We start from the raw sequence: 22,550 nt of genomic DNA, 5'->3' as shown, positions 1-22,550 counted from the left end.
CAGTTCCTTGCATTAGGATTGCTCTCTATGAGACACAGACAAAAGCTTGGGGTCAGAGCACAGGGTCCGCATGTACAGTGCCCCTGGAGCAGTTGGAGTTAAGGGCCTTGCTCAGAGGCCTAACTGCCAGCTGCAGGATTTGAACCAGCAACCTTCCAGCCATAGGCACAGATCCTTAGCCACAGAGCCACCACTCCATCTTAGGTACCTGTATATATTGCATAAAATGTCCACACCATCTTGTACATAAACACAGTAACCTACCGTGAATGAGATGTCTAAGAACATCGAGGCCATCTATAAGAACGGACAGAGCCGACTTTACTTCTTGAGGAGGCTCAGGTCCTTCAATGTGTGTAGTAAGATGCTACACATGTTTTATCAGTCGGTGGTAGCGAGTGCCATTTTCTACGCAGTGGTGTGCTGGGGCTCTGGGATTAGAGCAGTAGATTCCAAAAGGCTGAACAAGCTCATCAGGAGAGCGAGCTCCGTCATTGGGTCTGACCTGGACCCCTTGGAGGTAGTGGCTGAGAGGAGAATGATGTCCAAACTGGAGGCCATCATGGACAACTTCTCCCATCCCCTCTATGACAGGCTTGCAGGAATGAAGAGCACGTTCAGCAATAGACTGATTCACCCACGGTGCGACAGGGAGCGCTACAGGAGGTCATTCTTGCCGTCTGCCATAAGACTGTACAACGCATCCACCTTGCGTCTTGGCAGAGGCAACAGCGACAGTGACCTGTTTCTGGACTAAACGCATATACACATATACTGCTACATCTGTTCTCTTTCTTTTTCTTTTTCTTTTCCCGTTTACAACCACTTTTGTGCAATATATGCCAGGGACCTGTGCAATACATTTATATTTATATTTATATCTATGGTTACATCTATATTTATATTCATACGTGTGATACGATTTTCTGTGTACTGTTCTGTTCTAGTTTCCTCTTGTGTGTCCGGACTGTGAGTAACTCTTGTATTGTATTGTATGTATTGTACTATTAGTATATAATTCGTTACACTGTGGCTGTGTTGTGTGTGTTAAGCTGCTGTTGCACTGCAATTTCCCTCACGGGATCAATAAAGTATCTATCTATCTAATCTAAAACGTGGTACTATCGTTGTAAATTAAATCAATTTCACAGCTCGTTTTCAAAAACACCTCTGTACAAACCCAGGAAAAAATAGCAGTTCTTTTTCTTCACAGAACTGAAGAGAGCAGACAAAATATTCTGAGAGGGAGAGTTGTGCAGCAGATGCTGATAGGAAGATCTATGAGAGTGAAGGACTTGTATATTTTGCTCTTCGGAGAGCGAGGGGGAGAGAGCTCAGTGGCGCCTCTCAGTGACTCTAGAAACAGGCCGCTTTGCTAGTGTGAATATTTCTCCTCATGACTTTGGAAAATAACGGACTTTGGAAAAGTTATTTTCTAAAGTACGTTGGAAGCCACGATCCCAGATCCCACCTGCTACAGAAGATATTAAAAGTGTTGGGCCTTGAGGGGGGAATTATTTTCTTAGACAATAATTACTCTACTACAGCAAATGGGAGGCACGGTGCTCTGGTAATGCACAAACTTTTTTCTTCTATTGCTGTTAAATTCGAGGAAATTTCCTCCACAGAACCTTGATCCATCCATTTCCTAATTGCTTATTCGGGTTTGGAGTCACAGGGAAGTTGGAGCCTACAGTATCTCGGCAAGCAACAGGCGGAAGGCAGGGTACAGCCTAGAGGGGCTGCCAGTCTATCGCAGGGCACAGAACTGGTACAACAAGCTCACACCAGGGACACTTTTGCCAAAATTCACTTAAGGCTCCAGTGTGTCTTGGACTGTGGAAGGAAACCCACACGAACATGAAGAGAGCAGCCGAACTCCACAGGGGTTCTTTAACATTTAATAGACAGTCAGGGATCAATCTGTGACTTGCGTTTTGGGACAGGGTGGTACTGTCTCTGCCAGAGAGCTGGAAATTGCTGCCCTGCGCTCCAAGTCGTAACCTCTCTGCCACTGAGAACCTCCAGCTGGAGACTGTGTATCAAAAAATGGAAGTGTATTCTTGTGCAGCACTGGGTTCACAGCAGGACCGTGAGGCTAAGGTGATTAATCTTCTGTTTTAAATGTATAAGAAAATTCTAAAGCTTTGGTATATACCTATTACTGCAGGCTTGAACAATTGTTTGCACAGTTTGCTGTTTGATGGAGAACCTAACATTCCAGGTCAGCCGGGTTACACAGTGACTGTCGTAAGCACATGTAGTAGCCTGAAGGAGAAGGATACCCTTCCCAACAGCTGCGTGGAAAATAACTCTTCACAGAGTATAGCATTCCCTCACCATGCCGGGATCGTCTGGCTCGCTTGACGCACAAGAGCCAGGAAGTGCAGAGCTGAGACGTCACGCTGAAAGCTCCTGATTTCAGGAAACCTCCTTAGTGAAATAGGAAGGTAGTTTTCTCCATACAGTGATACCATTGTCTTAACATCGTCAAGTGCTGTCTTTCTCTATCCGGAATCTATGGAGGATATGCATGTTAATTTGGCTCTTAAATCGGGCTCAGATCTCGGTACCCCTCCTATTCCTTAAGGCATTGTGAAATACGGGACACATATGGTTTGCACTTTGCTAGAAGTCTGCTTTGAAAAGCAGATGTTAACAGAAAGGTCCGTGAGGCCCAGAGTTCTGCACCTCAACCAGGGTGACTGGGCAGTGTTGATGATGCCTCTCACGCCCTTCAGACATCCTCCAAGACCCCTGAGAAACTCACGAAGCAGAGGGTCCGGGGAAATTCTGGATGACTCCCATGGACGTCCTGTGTGAGAAACTGTATATTTTTTCCACTTTTAAACTGGCAGCAATTACGTGGTCGATTTAGCGCTCCAAATGTTACTTCTCCGTGACTTTTATGGTTGACCATGCAAAGAAATGTGGAATGCCATTATGGTCATAAGTCATAAATCTTTAGTCCTTTAGTGCGTGCATAAAAGTTAACAGATGTGTTTTTCTTTAGCGGTGGGATGTGATGACGTTGCAAGCAGTTGAGCTCAGCGCCTCAGAGCAATTCGGCAAATGGTCTTAATTATAAAACAGTCATTATATGCTGCCAAAATAACTTTTATTTTTGCAAAAACTGTTCATTCAGGGTTTTTTATAATTATACCTCAGACCTGATTGCAATTCCCAGCCAGTCTCGCACACTGTTGGTGTCTGGAGTCTGTGCACGGCTAGCGCCGGGCTGTGTGTCTGAGGGAGAGACACTACAACAGGTCGTACAGTATGTGGAGAGATCAGGAAGAATGATATTTCACGTCATCAAAACATCAAACTGAAAATAAAGAACACGAAAACTACCACCATGCTGTTGCCATAAATATTCTGTGTTTTGTCGTCCTAATATTGATGGGCAGCGACTTGCTATGTCACTCCCCCCTAGAGGAGTGTGCTAGGCTCAGCGGTTTGCAGGATGCTTTGCCAGTCCACGTGCCAGTCAAGTCCTGGCGCTGGACCAGGAAGGAGGCTGTGGAGAATCTGCGCCGAGCTAAAGGCTGCCACGGGTCCCCCGGGGCTAAGGGGTGCCACGAGCCGCACGGCCGCGTTCTTCCTCGACTCCGGCCTCTCAGCGCGGCTGGTACGTCACCTCTCGCGACCAGCCATCGAAAGAGACCAAGTGTTAACGGCGATCACACGAGGAGATGGTGTTTCCATTTAAAACACGACGGGGAGAATACGAATAACGAATGTGATGCCGTTTTCCATTTCCCTTCCATCCTGGGATGGTTTTAGCAGTAAGCAATAAGCCAAGAACATCCCTACCGAGTCTGGGAAAACTGCTCGCTTATTACTATATAATAATAAAGCCCAGTTCATACACCTTGCAGTGTCTTCACAATCCCTCACTGAACAAACACATCTGTAAGTTTATCCACCCTTTTTCCACTCAATAATGGCGTCGTGTTCCCAGTTTGTTTCTTTTGAGATTCATAATACCATAATAATATAGTATTAATATAATAATAGAATCCGTTTTGATAAAAGCTAGTCACGGGGACATTGATTGGGACGCACCGAGGTAGGGTCTCCTCATTATCATTACCTAGATTGAGACAGGACCATCCGCACAAACTGCGCCTTATTTTCTTGGCTTATCTGAAACAAATTAGCCAGGAAACTGAGCAGGATTGCAGTGTTGGTTTATTTCCTTATTGTCAACCAGAGACCCCACTGATAAGGCCATCACTACCTCTGTCACCGATCCCCGTGACAAATGTCTTACTCAAAGTCCGTGCAGATTGGGGAGATGTACTGTGTGCACTAACGGGGGAGCCACCACCATTACCGCAAAAGAAAAGCAATAACATGAAGAAATAGTGCAAAGACGAAATATTGTAAAACTTTATTTTTCCCCCGTACCAATATACTTTAATAATATCTAGTGACGACCACGCAGCTTCTTCCATTTAGCAAAAAATGAATATTCAACTTCCAGTATGTGTTTTTATTTAGAGACCAGGTGACAGACCTGCCCTGGATGGAGGTGTGGTGTCCTGCTTATCAGACTACATTTATTCAGCTATATTTATTTCTGGGTCGGGCTCCCCTTTTTGTCCTCCTTATATATACTGTAGCAAGTGTTTGATTTCTGTCGAAAAAAATGAATCTGGAATTATTTAAAATACCCTTTTGCAACTCGATAAAAGAGAATAATGTCTAGAACAAATCTCAATTTAATTTTATGATGAATGTAGTCTTGCTTGACAGCAAATGGGCAAGGTTTATTGCTCTACTATCGAAGACGCTCCTCGTTTTCTGCACTTTAAAGAACTGTAACCCGCCGTAAGGTGCAAGAAACAAAACACTATACACGACCTATACAGGTGTCTGCAGAGACGTTCCCATTTACCTTTGTTTTCGTATGGGACGTCGCCACTGCGAAGTAATTTGGGTTTGAACGGAGCTGAGGAAAGACGTTGGGATATATTTGAAGTTCTCAGACACTCGGAAGGTTGCTCCAATACTCGCTGTCCGACGCGACGATTAAAAAGACGTCGAAGTACGGAAGAACTTCAACCCGTCGCCTCTAGGACCGCGCGCGGACTCCCGCCACACTCGGAGCCCGTCACAAGCCGCCGCGCGCCTCGGATTGCCATCACAACCAAGATGGCGAACAGAGGAGTCGGTTCGCCTTTAAAATGAGCTGGAATTAATTAGGCGGCATCGAACTGAAAATAAACAATTCAGTGAATGTATGGAAAAAACCCGATAATGAAACACCAGTGGAGTCAAACCTCTCTCACTACCTAAGAGGATACGAGACCTTGTTTTTTCCGGTGGTGTAAGTAGACGATAACCGTTTTTATTTTCCTCTCGTAACGAGAAAGCCCGTCTCCTGTGTTTAGCCGCTGTGTTGATGTAGCGTGTTGAGCTGTCAGTGTCAGTCTGTGTCCGCTTGTCAGTATTGCCATTCCGGTACGCCGTCACGCAATCAAGCTAGGGAACTGGGGAGAAAAAAAAGGAGAGGTATTTTTTTATTCCTTAATCTGAAATGTAGTCTTAGTTTAAACCCCTTCCTGAAATGAATGGGACACGTTTGGGGATTCAGCTGTCTACCACATCTCTGCCAAGAGCAGACACCGGCTTCGAGCTGAAGAACAGAATTAAATCGGTTAAAAGGAATTAAAAGGAATCGGTTTCATCCTGCTATTCTTAGTGAAGAGAGTACGGTATTTTTTTCCAGTTTACAGAGTTTTTTTAATGTACCATTATTTTCTAGGTAGACAAAATGCTGCGTGTGAAGTCTTTCACCCCTGAACTCGAGGTCGGAGAAGTTAATGACTCGTTACTGTAGCCGAATCCTAAATACTGTATTTTAATATGTCCACACGTGACAGCTAGGATCGCTAACGGACGGTATAGCTGGTTTGGACCGCGTCGCTGGGTGGCTTTCGCTGAAGTTAACACGGAGTAATCGGCCCTAGCAGTGTAAATCCACAGGCAGTAATTATTGTCTCGGCTTTCAAAATAGTTCAGCGTGTTAGGAGGGAGATCATTTCCGCAGGGCTATTTCTGACAGGGCGGGGAGGCGCTCGCCATATGCCGGGGCAGGCGCTCGAGCCGCGCGAGCCGCGCGAGCAGATGGGCGCGGAGCTGCCTGCCCAGCACGGCCGGGTACGTCGGGGCTCCTCCGACTGGAGCTGCGTCTTAAGCTTCGTTTGTAATTATTTTTGTGATTTGGGGGCAAATCTTTAGAATCAGCCGAGCGGCACTGTGCCCGAGTTTGCTCGTTCCTTCCTATGGGCGAGCGGGGGGAGGTTTGGCAGTCAGTTCAGGAGCTATTTCGAGTCATGTCAAGGCTAGCATCAGGTCTCGACTCTCAGAGCCTAATTAAGGTCCAGGCTGTAGACGAGGGAGGCTAGTGACTGTGGCGGGGGATTTCGGTAAAGCCGTTTCCAATAACAGGGCACTCTGCGCCGGGGTGACTCAATGCCTCAGCGCTCCTAGACACAGGACGTCTGTTGCCCTATCGCCTACAGCACACTGTAGTTGTCATTTTGTTGAACTCTTTGATGTTATCATCAGCAGCAGAAAGCTGTTTGGTTCCAGACCTTTGATTTTTCGTTTTCACTATTGGATGGGAGGTTTTACTATGTCATAGCATTTGCGGTAAACGGAGTCCTAGTTTAAGAGAGGTGCTTATGAGACGACCTGGCAGATAAGTGTTTTAAGAATCGTAGCGGATTTTAAGTCAGGTTGTTTGTTTTAGGTAAGATACTAAATTGTCACTATTGTGACTCAGCTGGTGTGTGAAGCATCATGAATGCTATGGTTTAGGAATATTGACTTAATATTAAGATTCAGTCTATGATGTGCTGAATCCTACGTTTAGGTAGACTTGTAAAACTCAGTGACTTCTCAGCACTATCCCAGTAAAGTAATTTAAGATTCAGTTTCTATAATCCACTCATGGTATGTGCATTGGTTTGTAGAATTAAAAAAAAAAGTCATTTGAAGCAAAAAGTAAAGACACTGTATTTCATTTGAAGAGAAACTGCTAATGTTCACCCTGGGCACAAGTTTGTATCGAATGCAGAACCCCGTGTACAGAGCTCTGAGAGTGCTGAACGTAAATGAGTCTTCAGATGAAGACAAATCTTTCACTGTCTTTCTGGCAGGGGTTAAGTGTTTCTGTGATGCAGACAGCAGACAGCAGGAGTATTTCAATGTTGTGTACTCTTTCATTATTTGGACCAAAACAAAAATTCCTGTGATGAGACAGAGGCACGAAAGACAGGTTAGACATGGAGTCTTTGCAGTGTTCTGGACAAACATGGACACTAGAGAGACAGTTTCCTCTCTTTCACTAAATTCTATTTCACTTTATGAAGACATGGTTTATTATGAATGTCTGAAAATAGAAAGTGTAATATCTGAGACTGTTTTCACTGAACGGTCATTATTAGTCAAGTTGTCCAAAACTAAATACTTTCAATGTTTGCATTTTAAAAAAAAGCATGATTACTTAAATTATTCCTTGTAGCATGTAACCTCTCACTTCGTACACAGCTCCTGTGGTGCTTTTCTTAAGAATGAGGAGAAATTTTCTCCTGGTGCAGCAATCAATACTTAGATACTGCTGGAATCCTGGACTTCTTGAGAAAGACCAATGCAAAAAGGCCATTCTCAAGAATGGCCTTGCAAACTCAAAGGAAGGCACAGCCGTTCTCAAATAAATCCTTCTTTGTGTTAGTGGAAATTAAAATGTCTAAATATGTGCAGTTTTGCATTCACCAGTGCTGTGAAATGGCTTTACTCCTATTGCAATCACTGCCTCCAGTGAATAAGAACAGAAGTCAGGCATTTCCCCTGTTACTAATACAAGACACCCAAATACACACTCTGTCACCATGTGTCTTGGGACACATTCTTTAACCCCAAGGTTACAGGCACTCCGTCATGCAAAACCACAGCAGAGAAGTCCTGACCCCAGTGAGGCTTGTGCTGTATTGAGCTGTATGGATGTTCTTCAAAGGTTATCCACGAGTCCACACCCAATCCCAGAATGTGCACATGTGGAGACTGAAAATCAGCAGAGTGAGCAAGCCTTTTAACAACACTGGCTTCTCTTGTGTTTAATTTCTTTGGCTCTGTGTACTAAAGAATAAGAATGGTGCTTTAATCTCTCTGCCCTGATGTGGAAACTGGAATAGTTGTATTAAAATGAATATAGTAATTTTATACTATACAGAACATGACTTTTTGGTTTTTCATATTATGCACATTATGCATTTTACAGGCATGAAACATATCAAGTTATACATCTGTAGTTTGTGCAGTACATAGTTTTGTAACTTCAAAATCAGAAAGTGTCAAAATCAGACCTTCTGCTTATACTGCCCGTTTTCCCTCCTCTTTGGGTTTTAGTAAATTTAGACCTGCTTCAAATTCCAGACAGAAATCAAATAAGAGTTTTGCAGGATATTGTCGTAGATGCCTGAATAAATATTGAAACCCACAAAGGCTCTGTATAACATGTTTTTTGTCTTTTTCTGTATGACTTGCATTTTGTGAAGCTCATAAATACCAAATGGGGTCTTGATGTCGGGGAACTCTGCCAACCACAATACAAACAGGGATAGCCATTATGGCTTGTGGGGTTCTGGGCTTCACTTAATACTGTGCATCTAAAAATTAAAGTAGTTTATACATCCATTTAGTAAACTTACATCACAACTGTAACAGCTCGTTTATAAATGAAGATTCGGGAATGGCACTTCTCTCATGCAGTACTGATGTTAACACAGTACTTGTTTGCAATAGGGATTTGGGATTTGTTTTGACTCTTCCCAGCGCTGTCTAGAGGCAGGCTGTGATTCCATGAGGCAATGATGTAATGATCTAGGCTTAAGCTAACTTGGCTCTTTCAGATCCTGCACTCCACTGATGATGAGCTAGAGCTCTGAAGTCTTGCTCTTGCATAGATAGAAGACCAAAATCCCAATTAAGTCTATAAGCAGAGTGCACTGGAGTTTATGGAAGCAAAATTTGCAGTTACATTTAACTTTCATCACACTGCCAGTGAATGATGAAGGCGTAAGTTTTAAAAATGGCTTTCCACTTGGACAAAGTTTGCAACATACAAAGTGATTGTCAAGCTTCAAACAGTAACTTAATTTATGAATTTTACCTCTTGGTCTGAATCTTATTTATATGTATCCTAATTTATACGAATGATACTTTTCTTTATTATACTTAGTGTTTAAATTTGCTTTACGTTTTATTTCATTTTTATTGTCTCTCCAGAAGCTGCTCGTTTTTCTCTGGATAATTCTGTCTTTAATCTTCCTTTGTAATAATCCAGTATGCAGTCTACCGTGTACCTAGGCCAAGATTGAGCAAGAATCCCTTGCAAGACAGGATAATTTTCACACTCTGGCTAAAACATGCTTCTACAGGCACAGAGATAATTAGATTAATTAAACAGTAGTCTAAAGTATTTCAGAAGAATTTAATTAACATATCCTGTTTGTTGTGGGGTAGATCTAACACATTTTAAACACCATTTAAGAAATTAAATGTAGTCAAAAATATTATTTTGCTTTTTCACATTGAATTCTTCCTTCTTGTAATGCAGAGAGAGCTGGGAAGATTAGGTGAAAGCAAAAGCAGAACAACTTCAGCCCTGGGAAAAAAGGACGTAATCAAAACACAGTGGTTTAGAAGTGGAAAGCAGAAAATATAGATGGAAAGCACCTGTCTGCATGGGGATTTCAGAGGCCTTGAGAGAATAAGCTCTCTTTAGGCGGGTTTTCTGGGAGGAATTGTAAAATCGACCAGGTGCAGAAGAGGCTCCAGAGATGTGGTTTCCTGGTGACTGGGCTTGGCTGGGCTCCCCAGAGTGGTTCTTCCATCCCCTGCCTGTTCTCCTCAGCCTGCTATGATACCCCTGTACCAGCTCAACAATACAAAACTAAAGATGTGACGGTAGTTCTTATTACTACCAATTAACCCGACGTCTCTGACACCTTTTCATTTGGAAGTAATGGAGGTTTGGTCAAATCTTACCCTCTAAAACATGTTCTCAATATTGTTGTTTCAATATTTACATTTGACTCCAATATAATTTTTGGCACCAACTGGTCTCGCTTAGAACAGACACAAACATATTAAAATGTGTTAATTGCCAGATGTGTCCCAATGCTTTTTCAACAAGGCTTCGTTTTCAGTTTGATGTTCAAAACAGACACAAACAACAATCTGATTTAACCAACATAAATTAATTTCAGAAATACTGCTGATCGTGTTTGCTTTTAATTATCTGCCACACATTACGTAAAATAAACTCCCCTTTTCTATGCAGGCCAGTCACCAAACAAATCTGGTAAAAATGAAGTAATATATTCAGAACATCAGTGGCACAGTATTATTATTGAAAGAAAGTATATAAATTGAAACTAAGCAGCAGCGAATTTTATCTTGCAGTTAGCACATTTTAAAACATTTTAAATGACACTTGTGGGTATTAAACATTTTGTGAGAGAAATTTTGAGTGGCTAGCCCATATTGACAAAGTGTTTGATTCAGCGTTAATTTGAGTGGTGCTTTTCGCATGGCAGTATAATATATATATTATTTCATGAAATTATTTTTTAACTGGCCTTCCTGTTGATTTAAATTTTTATCAAATACTAGGATGTGGGAAATTGTGTCTTAAAGCCCAGAACGAAATCACCAGTGTGTGGACATATTTTTGCAACATAGTCAAAGTCAGGCACCTTGGTGCAAATCATGATGAAACAGGCAGTAGAAACCGCGTTTCATCTTCTGATTCATATTCTGTTGTAAATGTGAGATGGGTTATTACGTCACTGCATGTATCTGCGTCCAGCAGTTTCCTCCTCCTTAATGAGAACATCCAGAAGGAGAGAGGGGAAAGGGTGTTTTCTCTGATATACTCCCTAACTACCAAATTAGTCACTGATGTTTGGCAGTGAGAGAGGACATTTTACTTCTTTTGTTTTTTTTTGGTACTTTGGTACATTTTTCTACAGTGTGCAAACAGAGAAGTCAGAAGTCTGATTTGATTTTTCAAAGGTCAGGATAATTAATCTTGAGGGCAGTTATATCTGAAGTACACCAAGAAAGAGGCTGAAATAATGGTGTCTAGCTCTGCCCATAGGATTATCTGTCTCCAGGTTACATTCATTGAATTATACATAATTCAAGCAAAAGCAAAAACTAGCACAGCTCCTCAGCTGAATGACGCTAACTATGTGGAGAACCCTTTACTGTGTGCACATAGTTGAGTCTGCTACAGAGCAGGTATGGTTATTACATACAGTTTGTGGAAGAATAAGTTAAGTTACCAGTGTTCACTGGCAGCAGTTGCCTATTTTTCTTATTAGTTGATCCTGCATGTTTTTGTTGGGATGGCAGTAACTGTCAATTTCATTTGACCTAAAGAGAAAACAGGAGTGACTCATTGTGTAAACAATAGTAGTTCAACCCATTGCTTTCTTCTTCTGGGGGGCATTTGTGCCATGCACACATACTGCATATGATGATTAAACAAGTAAAACTCAAATTTAGTTAAATATCCCACCGTCTTTTCCCTGGGGTTTAGAGTGCATTGTGTTAATTGGAGTTGTAGTGGTAGGGGGTTATGGTGCTGGGAAGAGCTGGGTATGTGTGCTGGATTGCTGGCACAGTGCTACCAGACTCTGCTGGGCTGTTGGCTGTCTCAGCCTGACAGGCCAGCAGGGAACCTCAGCCTGTCTGCTCAGGCAGGGAAAAGTGCTGTTTAATATTCATCAACAGCACCTGGCTAATTAATAGAGGCTTGCCAAAGATGAGTCACAAGTTATGAGAACATACTGTATTATAGGTTCTGCAGTTCATACTAATCTCTTGGATGTTGTCCACCTAGAGAGAGCAAGAGAGGCAGATACATGAAGGTGCAGAGGTTTGTAAAAAATGCAAGGTGTAGAATTAAAAAAAAAATTCTTCTGTTCTAATGTTTTTGTGTATATATCAGTAAACAGAAATAGAATGTGTGTTTCATGGCTGAATGTAGTGTGGAATGAGGGAGAAATAAATGTTCTTCACTATAACAGAGTATGTTAAACTTATGTTATGTTAAAAACTGTTTACTGCTAACCGTTCAGGAACCTGGAATAGTCAGAGAAATAGACCAGGAGAAGTTACATCTATTTTTTGTTTGCTGTCTAATTTACTTTGTTTAAAGGAGATCGCTCCTGACTGAGTTCAGATTTTAGTCCATTGTAATTCTCTTTACATGGTGTGGGAGACAAGTAAATTAGTCTATTAGCTTGGTCAGAATGAGCGGCTTCAGTCAAGATGTTTGGGGCTCTGGATCATATTTAGACTGCTTATAGCACACGGGTACTGAAAGACCCAAGGGCAGATTAGTGTGTTCTGTGCAGACTATATATAAAAAAATACCTTGGAAGGATCCACAGTGGTGAAGGAATTAATTTGCAAAAAGTAATATGTCCATTGCTATTGGCCAATATGTCATTACAGTGAGAGAATTTGCAGCAGCATATTCAAACTGCAGAAAGGTTTAGGTTTTTATGCTTTAGGAGAGATTAAATTGTTTAGCCAGTGTACAGTTGTTCTTGCACTTAGGAGATTGTTTACTGGCAGCTTTTGTGCCTGTGACCAGCAGTTAAGTAGCAGAAGGACTAATGTCTGGCACAGTTTAAAATACGCTTTAGTACAGTGGCACTTGTAACCCTGGTGGCTGCGGAAGCTCCAGCAGCAGATGTTGAAGAGATTATCTGCCTTCGTGATAACCTGGCCTCTGTGATACAGTGCAACTGTGGTGCAGATGCTTTCTAAGCTCCAAAAAGCAAGTTTCAGAGTTTTGAGGGGCACTTTCTAGCTGTTGATTGTTTAGATTCTTTGGGTAAAAGTTTAGAAAAACATTTGAGGTTTCCAAGAAGAATCAAAGAATCGACTCATTTATTTTAAATCACGGTGATTGTGTTTCAGATCAGCTTTGGTTTTAAAAAGTTCATGAAACTACTGTAGTTCATGCCTTGCACATGTAGTTCATGTTGCTTCCTGTAACAGGCTCTGGCTCCTCTGTGTCCCTGTGATGTAAAGGGGTTAGAAAATGGATGGATGAAAGTTCATATTAAGTTAATTCGTGGACTTGTTGTCTACCAACTCATACATACATATTCTTTGCCTGTTGATCAGTCCCTGCGGCAGGCCTTGAGTTAGTCTTAATGACTTTTTGAGAACATTGTGTCTCCCATGTAAACTATTCCAGTGTAAATGTGTATACTGTATGTTTAGTACATTGGTTTAATAGAATTAGAATTTTATTACAAAGTATAAAAATTCCAGGATTTGTTTGCTGCATAACCAGATTTTTGATTAGCAAATCACAATGTTTTTAGTTTTGATGGGATTAAGCATCTGAAATAACCGGAGATCATTTCAGTGGTACTGGGAGGAAGAAAGGCCTCGGCTGCGGTAAGACCGTCACAGCTGAGCAACTGCATCTGCAAAACCAATGACGGGGAGATTCGTCATAGCGAACTCACAGGAGCCTGACTAAGAAACTGGAAAGCAAGTGTGTTGTGAACAAAAACAAGCCATGCCTGCACATTGTTTGGAGAGTTATATAGTCTGGAGCTTCTTGTTCAGGGAATCTTGAAATATTAAACAAAATTCACCTTGGGAAAGAGGAACATCCTTCGGGTCTCACTTTGAAAATAACCCGCAGGTGCTTTTATAGTGTCCTTGCAACGTAATTCATATGACAGGGTATTAGATTTAATTACACAGAAAGCCTGAACTGTACAAAATTGGAAGTGATCAAAATGTATTTATTAATAATTGCAAATCACTCAGGGTAGCCAGGCACAGGTGTTCTGCAGAGTCACGAAGGGACGTTCCATGCACCTGCAGCTCCCTCTTGAGCATGCACACACACCCTCACAAAAAGCCCTTGTTTGTGTTCTTGCGTACATGCACACATATGCGATTCGTCCACTCCTGCGACAGACTGTACGTGTGGATACAATGAGCTTGCTGTAACAGACAGGAACAGGACAAAGAAACAGTTTGGTTCAGCAACAGGAACATGACCATCATTTAACACTGAGCTATTTTTGTGTTCACAGATTATAAAGATTATTCTTGAGTATTTTTCCTTTTTCCACAAAATCTTGTACATCTGTGCTGTTTTCATTGGGGGGGAAGGGATTGAATGCTGATGTGTAAGTAAGAAGAAGCAGGTGTGCGCGCAGATCCTCTCGTGTACTTATTTTAACTCCAGCTTTTGCGTACTGATCACCCTGTCCTTTCTGCTGTACACCCACCAGTTGTATCTCTGCACAGTGTCAGTGGTCTTCATTTCCAGGTTGGAAAGCAGAGTGATTCTCTGACCCGACTCCACCATTACTCCTGGGGCTCATGCAGCTGGAGCAGCTCTGATTTTACTGGCTTCACGTCTAAAGGCAGCACGTGTTTCTGTTTCCAGGCGGAAATTCCTTCTCTTTTCCTGTTTAAGAGGTCAGGACAGACAGCTCTTCTCCGAGTTCTTGACTCCAGGAAACCTCTCTCTTAACGATGGGTTAAATCAATAACTCACTCTGTCAAACTGCTGCAGCCCAGCCAGCAAGAACTGCATGAACGCAAGTGCCTGTCATGCCTGCCTTCAACCAAGCGACTGTTTAATTTCACCCAAATGGCAGAGTTAACGAATAAACCAAGAATACTCTGTAAAGTTACAAGGGCATCAATGATATAATAAATATCTGTATAACATCTATGGCTCTTACAAAAAGAATAAATCCAAAGAAATAGGAATTTTATAACTTAATTTTTCAGCAAGTGGTGAGACCTGTAAGTTTAGTAAAGTTCCCAAGAAGCTGCTTTTAATATTTGCAGAAGGGGAAGTTAGAGTAATGAGACAATGCATGTAGTTGCTCACATTCTCAGTGGTCTGAAAATATAGTATGATATGTAGCGTGTCATTGTTTCTTATTCTGAAATGCAGCAAATTATTTGGCAGTGTACTGATTTAAGAAAGTACAGTAATGTCAGTAATGTCTCTCTAATGGTAATTCTATAAAAAAGCTGGTACATCATACATATTTACTTCAGCCTTGATTTGTGTAACATCCTTCAGAACTGTCGAAGCATACAAATTGTCTCAGAGGTGGAGGCTCGTGAAATCATTCTGTTTTGTTTTGCTCGGAGCCTGGCAGGACAATCCATCTTTCCCAAATTACATGGCGGTGCCAGCAGTGAGAGATCCCTTAAGGTCACCCTGGCTTGTTTCTGTGGAGTTATGATCACAGCTGGAATACATTTTTGACAAAAACACTGTGGGCTTGTTCTATGTACGTAGGCTATGTTCCTCTTTTTGATAAAGCTTCTTGTTTCAAGGTAAAGCCCAGAAATGCCAAATGATTTTTAATTACTTTTTTAACTGCAGCCACTACAAAATGTGGATTTCAGTCTTTCTATGCCATTACTGGTTTAAGAAAGTACAAAATTGAGAAGTAAAAGATCTAAAACGTTCAGTGTTCACTGGAACATCACTGCCCCCCTTTGACAAAGCAAACAGCTTTGGAAAAAGTGGGTAAGAAAACTTTGCTTTACATGTTTTAATAATTTGCCTCATTTATGTGATTGATTTTAAAACTACTAGTTAGTTGTACTGCATTGTCCAAGTGTTCTTCCAGTTACTGAAATGAGTGCTGTAATTGTATGTCCGTATGGTAGGTTGCATTGGGAATTAGCCGGAGTGTTTGAGTGCTAATGAAATAATTACTGGAGAATGTAAGTGCTTTGGTTGTGCAGTAGAAGTGATTTCAGAAAGGACCCAGCAGTTGAATTGTGTGGTGTGTTCCTAAATGCAGCAGTGATGGTAAAGTAGGCATTGTGCAAAGTGCCAGTTCATAGCTTTGCTGTTGCAGTCATTCCCCTGTGGTCATGATGTCCATTTTCTCCAGACTGTGCTGATTTCTAATGAAGACTCTCAGACTTCCTGAGCATGTGAAAATGTTGTCATAGCTTCCTCTGCATTTTCAGCTGAACAGTGACATACAGGAATTGACGTGTGGTGTGAGGGAGTTTAATGTAACTGCGTGTAAGTGAGTGGACCACAGGGAGCGTGGTATTCTTATATTTTGAACGATATCGGAGGCTTTTTGTGTCTCTCCTCCTGTTGTGACTGATTTTAGCAATTTAGAATTGTGAGCTGTCGATGGGCTAATTCTACTAAATGAAAGCAACAATCTGTGCCACATGTCTGGATGTTTGTGACGGAGCGCAGTGAACGAGATTGAACACATTCCCATTGAATCAGTCATCACTGAACAATTGTGCTGCATGCTGCAGAGCTGAAAAAGCACCAGGACATAGCTATCAAGGTTCATCATCCTGAAGGTAAGCAGCTGATTCAAGATATAAGTGAGAAATAATTCAGGAAGGGAAGTCATTTGTAGTATGGTTCCTAAACTTTGGCTTTTAAGGCTCCAATCTCTTACAGCTACAATTTTTTGTACCAGTATCATTTGTACCAATATTAATGTTTTTTGTTTTTTGTCCATTTTTTAGTGTGGTACAGGCAGTACCCGGAGAGTTCATTCACCCTTTGTTCACTTCTTGTAGTGTTTGACACAGGCTCTACAGCTGTGATGTGGCTGATAGCATTTCTAAAATGTTGCAATATTTCCTGGCACGCTGTGCCGTCATCTGTATTAGGAGTTACTTGTGTCTGTGGCAGGTTGTGTGACGTCTGGCAGTATTGTGAATGTTAAAAACTGTGGCCTTCTTACTGTAAGCTGAATTACTCCCTTCATGTCTCAGTAGTACCCTCTCCTAGGCAATGTTTGAAGCTTCCTGGCAGCACAGTGGTGGCGACATGACTACATGATGGCCCACTGTAGCATGGCCTTTCTTTCCTAAGAAAGAGTAACAGAGCTTTGGTAGGGTGGCCAGCACATCCTCTGGAGTCTGACTGTGGTGTCTATGCCAGAATCCATATAAAGACGGCACTCCCTTGCTCTCACTGGCATTCTGAGAAATAGGTACATTTGACTTTTGTTGGTTCTGTATTATCTGATGTAGTCTTGAATACTGCAGGCGTTAGTTAGAAGGAAATTAGTATGCACTGGTAGTTTGTGGCACTCCAATGTTTTCTTGTTACAAGGGCAAAACTCCTTATTTTTTATGTTTACAGTGAATGCAAAAACAATCCTGTTCTTGGAGAGAAATATATCTAGGTAGTTGTTTCTGTTCCCTTTGATGAAATGTGAGGGGCTTTCTAATTTGTTGCCATGGTGAACATAGCGTTTTGAAACTTCAGTGCTAATCGAGTGGAGACAGGGAGGATTGGGGGTGCTGGTGCTATATATATATAAAATCCTTTATGTAATACATGTCAGCTCCCCGGCCTTCTCTGCTGTATTTTTAGCAAGCTTGCTCTCACGGATGAGCACCACCGTCTGAGGCTGCCGAGCAGGTTGTGAGAGAATCAGCTAAGTGATGTCAGTGCCTTGTTTAATCCTTCACTTACTGCTTTTGGACCTCACAACTCATTAATGCTGCCAGGATGTACTAAAAAAGCAGGTTGTTGTACTGAAATATATCAGCGGAAACATTATTTCTGAGTGTTCTTGCAATACTTTTAAATATGTTTTTGTTTTGTCATGTTTAAATTGATTTAACTTTTTTTGCTATCAGCTTCCATCCAGTTAACTCAAATTTTATATCTTTTTATATCAGTCAGTTTTTTGTTTAAATCCTTGTCTGTTTTGAGTTGCAGTGGCATGATAAGACTTTACATAAATAAAAGCTTTAGGTCCTGGGAGGTAAATGTCTGCCTCTCTGTAGTCAGATTTTTTGGTATTCATTGACTGGTTAATTCATGGATCAACTGAGGCTGTTCTTCAGGGAAATCCTGGTGCTACAGTGCTTGGATTTAAATAAAGAATATAAACCAAAAATAAAATACCAGAATTTATAACAGGTTAGCCTGTGTTCATTGCTGTGTATGGTTCACTTATTCATTAAATTTCTTGGGTTTTTTTTTTAATGTTGATGTTCAAATACAAAGGTTTGTGTCTGTACATGCTCTTTGATGGACTGGCATCCCATTCAGGGTATATCCTGCTTTGCTCCCAATGCTTTCCTGGGATAGGCTCTGGGTCTTCCTGCCTATGAGCTGATTAAGCATGTATTGAAAGTGATGTGATCATGAGAAATACAAAGATTTTACATTGAAACTTACAATTGTCTATTTTCTGCATCACATGTGGTGCCAACTCATAGTGTTCATTCCCATAGGGATCAAAATAGTTAGGTTCCACACCACCTAGCCCAGTCACTGAGCCACCATTGATTTATCTCAGGAGAGGGGTAATTGTATGTGGCCATTTCTTGCCGGGATGGGCTCTAGCTCCTCTGTGACACTGTATTGGATAAAGTGATTCGGAAATGGATGGATCGGTGGTAATTCTTAAACACTGTACCTTGCCTTCAAATGTGTACTAATAAATCTGCTTGTCATAACTATATAAAGAAAGAAGCAAGCATAAGGAAATGACCACAAAAATAAATGTAATTCAGAACTAAGCCAAGAATGGGCACAAGGCCTTAGTACTTAGTACTCAAAACCCAGAATCTGTTTTAAGCAACTGCAAGTACAAAATTAATTTTCCCTAAAAAAACATTTTGCTCTATAGAGCTTACCCTTTTTCTTATAAAATGTAGAAAATCTTGAGAATGCAGCAGTAACAGGTTTTGCTGATTCTCCTGTTCACTATCTGTTGTTAACAAAGGTTTATTGAGTAGCTGTATGAAATAAAAAAAAAATTAAACACACAGAGCACAACAGAGGAGGAACTCCCAGGAGATTTCAGCAACGGCTCCTGTTAAATCTTGTTTTTCCGCTGTGTCTTTTAAAGTATTATTATTTTAATCTCTTTGTAAGTTTTCCACTGCGTCGCCACACAGAAGTTACAGAACTGACACAAAATAGAGATGAAAGTTAAATTACATGGATTTAAAAAACGGATGTGAATAAATAGAAGATTATCATTGAAGTCATAGTTGGCAAGGTAACGTATCCTGTTACAAATAGGATCTTTCTATGGAAACATAAACATCTCAAGAAGAAAAAACCCTCAGCAAGCTTATGACTTGTTAAATCCATAGAGCCCGTATGGTAGGAAAAAGATTTAGGTAAACTTAATTCACTTGGCACAGTAACCTGCACTAACATGGCATCTGTAAAACACATCAGTAGCAGGTCTAATACTGGAAGCAGGTGGTTGGATGGAACACATTCAGTCACCAGGCTTTGGAATGACACATGTACTTCTCAAGTTATGGCAAATTTTAGGAGATCGACTTTGGTTGATAAAAAATCCAGATTTGTTGGCTTAATGAGCAATTTTACATCATTTATTGTTATCAATGTCTAATTCCTCTTTGCCACAAAGTTTTCTTTTAGCTGTGTATATACAGTACAGCAAGCAAAAATAGAAGCAATGGGGAAACACCTGACAGACACATGTGTTTGAAAGGGTGATGGAGTTAGTTTCAGTGTTTCTGTTCCCTATTAAAATCCTCTGGCCTGAGCTTGGTCTTTAATTCCCAGTTTAAATCCCCTGCTTGCCACAGGTGCCGGAAGGTCTTAAACATTCTTTGGCATTGAGGGATACACAAGAAGTTACATTGTAAAGTTGCAGCTGTGTGTTGGAACATGAGACTTCACAAAACCCTAGTTTTCCTGGTGGTGTGAGGTACAGCATGCAGAGTCTAGCTAATATTTGCAGGCATTTATATAAGCTAAATACACATTTAATATTGTTATTCACATTCTTTTGTATGGATAACACTTTTATGAAGTGCTACAGTGCATCTTCAGATATAATGTAGTGATTTGTTAGAAGCCACAGGTATTAAGTGATCTTATGCTGAAGGTACCTGTTCTCAGTCAGATTTCACCTTTGGAGTTTGAGGCCTCTCATGGTGGGGTGGAGGTGCCTGGGATGGAACCGGATGAGCACAGCCCACAGCTTTATCCCACCAGTGATCACAGAAATGATTATTCTGGTCAGCTGCTAGAAAAGCGTTTCCACTAGATTTTGAAGGAGTTTTTCTGAGTGAAGGAGAGAGAGAATGGGATGGAATGGGGATGACTTTGGGACACATCATGGTTCAGTCAGTAAAGGAGGCAGTGGAGTTCTGAAACTATTTAGTGACAGAATAAGGTGAACTGGGGACAGACAATATCCCAGCCTTAGTATGATTAGAAGCAGACTCCCTAATGTAGGAATGATGCTGCAGCCCAGCACACATCCAGCAGTCTGTGTTCCTATAGCTCCCACCCTAGTACAGGATGCGTTTGTAATACATTGGCAGGATTTCTTTTGCTGACTACAGCTATTTTGTAAAAACAAAGAAGGAAGAAAGCTTTGTTTCTGAAACGCAGGAATTAAAAAAAAACTAAAAAAGGCTAGTCTGGCATGTATTTCTGAACTTTAACTCCCTCATGTGAGTGTGAGAGCTTCAATATTATAATATGTAGGCAACATTCTGCATTGACACATTCTACCTCTGTTAATGCTGTTACCTTTCACACTAATGCCACTGAACTGCCCTATGTGTCTTATTCTAGATGGATTCCATGTTATTATTACTATTATTTTTTTATACAAGGTCAGTTACAGGATGCAACTTGAATAAGCTTTGTAAATGACATAACACTGAACGCGGTGTCACACAGTGATGGAATCAGGCATTTGTATGACACACTTTGTGAGGTGAAGTGGATTGGCAGCGATACAGAAATTAAGACAGTAGATGCTTGGTGGCAGCAAATACATTCATGCACTCTGCAGGCTGAACAGGTGCATTTTGGTGGTAGTGTTAGAAGGTGTATGTGTGCAGGGTATTCCACAGCTGGGCAAGGGAGGAGCCTGTTGTTACTCTCAGTTCTTTATTGCAATCAGGCAACAATGGCTTTTGTAGGCTTTCTCTCTCAAATTTTGAATTCCTGACTCTCCAGCTCTCTGTTTGCTGAAGTGCAAGGATGTGCAACCCAAAATGCTGACAGCAGTGTGGGTGCAAGTACAGCCTGTAATACTAAAGCAGTGTCTTGTCAGAGTATTGTTCTTCACGTCATGTCAGCACTTTCAAGTATCCTGGGCTTCTCAGCAATTTTTAATTTATACAGTTTTGAACACAGAGTAAGAAAATGATGACATAAAAGATGGTGACTGAACCAATGTGCCCTTTTTTCTTTCAGTCACAGTCCTGTTTTGAAAGGTCTGGTACTGGACAGTCCTTAAACTAAACCAGCTTCTAGTTGAGAAAATACATGGCCATGCTTCTTAAATAATACATGTGGGTAGCTTTGTGGTAGCAATGTAAGACAAAAGTACAGAACTGTACACAAACATACCCTGCTATTACAAAATGTGTAACCCACCTGAAACAGTGCAGGTTCATTTATGTCATGGCTGTACTGAGAGAGGTTGTAACTGAGATACTGTATTAGAAGTAATCATGCTGGCTAGTCTCAGTGCATGTCGGATAAATCCTGAGTCTATCAAAGCCACACCAAGAGCTAGCAGCTCTTCAATCGGCCTGCCAACATGGAGAATAATGAAGAGCACTCAATAAATGACAGCTCAGCCCACGGCTTTTGAAATGAAGTGACTTCAGTAAGTAAGCAGGCTTTACAGCAATCACATGGTAATATTGAGTCCTGTAGTCTTCAGCACAGAAACATTCAGAGACAAAGATGGAACTAATTTTGGAAAACTGATGCTACATACCTTCAGTTAACAAATAATAGTTGGTTTTGTCTTTATGTAGTTCATTTACATTTATTTCATATTTTCATGTGTGCATATAAACCCTGGCTCACAAATCCAATGCCCTTAACTTTTCTTTTTTAATCATACTGTATATACAGTACTTCAATTCATTCTACAGAACCATGTTTATATAAAAAAGCCCTTTCCTTACCCACATCCTATCTTGCTAGATTTGAAGTTTAATAATTTTCTGATTACTTTCAGTGTATGACAGAGCAGATGTAGCCCTGGAGCAAGAAACTGCTAATAACCCATCTTAATCATCTGTCTCTGTTATTTAACAGATAGACCCTGCTGGGATGGAAGATGATGGAAGACAAAGGTCCTCGTGTTGCCGACTACTTTGTGGTAGCTGGCTTGACAGACTCGTCCACACCTCTGGAGGAGGAGCTTCACTTCAATGACATCTGCCACAAGACAGCAAAGCCCAAGGCCCCCATAACTGATGTTGCTGTTATCATCCGCTCGCTGGGCGAGGAGGTACCCCAGGGGTACACCTGTGTGGCCACCACGCCCTCCGGCCTCTCTGCTGACCTCAACAATGGCAGCCTAATGGGTCCCCAGATATTTCTGTGCTACAGGAGGGGCCGGGACAAGCCTCCTCTCACTGACCTTGGGTGAGAGATGGGAGGCTGGTACAGAGTGCACATGCGTGTGATGTGTGTGAATGTTAAGAAT

At 41.3% G+C, this 22,550-nt stretch overlaps 1 protein-coding gene across 9 annotated transcripts in view; it reads left to right on the top strand.

Moving 5' to 3' along the window:
* The first annotated feature begins 4,795 nt into the window (after window positions 1–4,795).
* dennd4a (DENN/MADD domain containing 4A) overlaps window positions 4,796–22,550 on the top strand; it is a 52,928-nt gene continuing 35,173 nt past the window's right edge. The window contains exons 1-3 of one of the 9 annotated variants that reach the window (XM_088641041.1): window positions 5,098–5,335; window positions 9,632–10,045; window positions 22,157–22,489. In XM_088641041.1, the coding sequence (XP_088497167.1) occupies window positions 22,179–22,489 (311 nt within the window). In that variant the 5' untranslated portion in view covers window positions 5,098–5,335; window positions 9,632–10,045; window positions 22,157–22,178. Of the gene's footprint in view, window positions 5,336–6,035; window positions 6,169–9,631; window positions 10,046–16,089; window positions 16,429–22,156; window positions 22,490–22,550 lie in introns of those variants that run through there. The other 8 variants (XM_088641043.1, XM_088641045.1, XM_088641047.1 and 5 more) reach the window with 8 other exon arrangements.

The sequence above is a fragment of the Lepisosteus platostomus genome, chromosome 7 (genome assembly GCF_059453375.1).
Source record: "Lepisosteus platostomus isolate fLepPlt1 chromosome 7, fLepPlt1.hap1, whole genome shotgun sequence".
Lineage (NCBI taxonomy): Eukaryota > Metazoa > Chordata > Actinopteri > Semionotiformes > Lepisosteidae > Lepisosteus > Lepisosteus platostomus.
The sequence above is the reverse complement of the archived record's forward strand: the minus strand, read 5'-3'. Positions and strand labels throughout refer to the sequence as shown.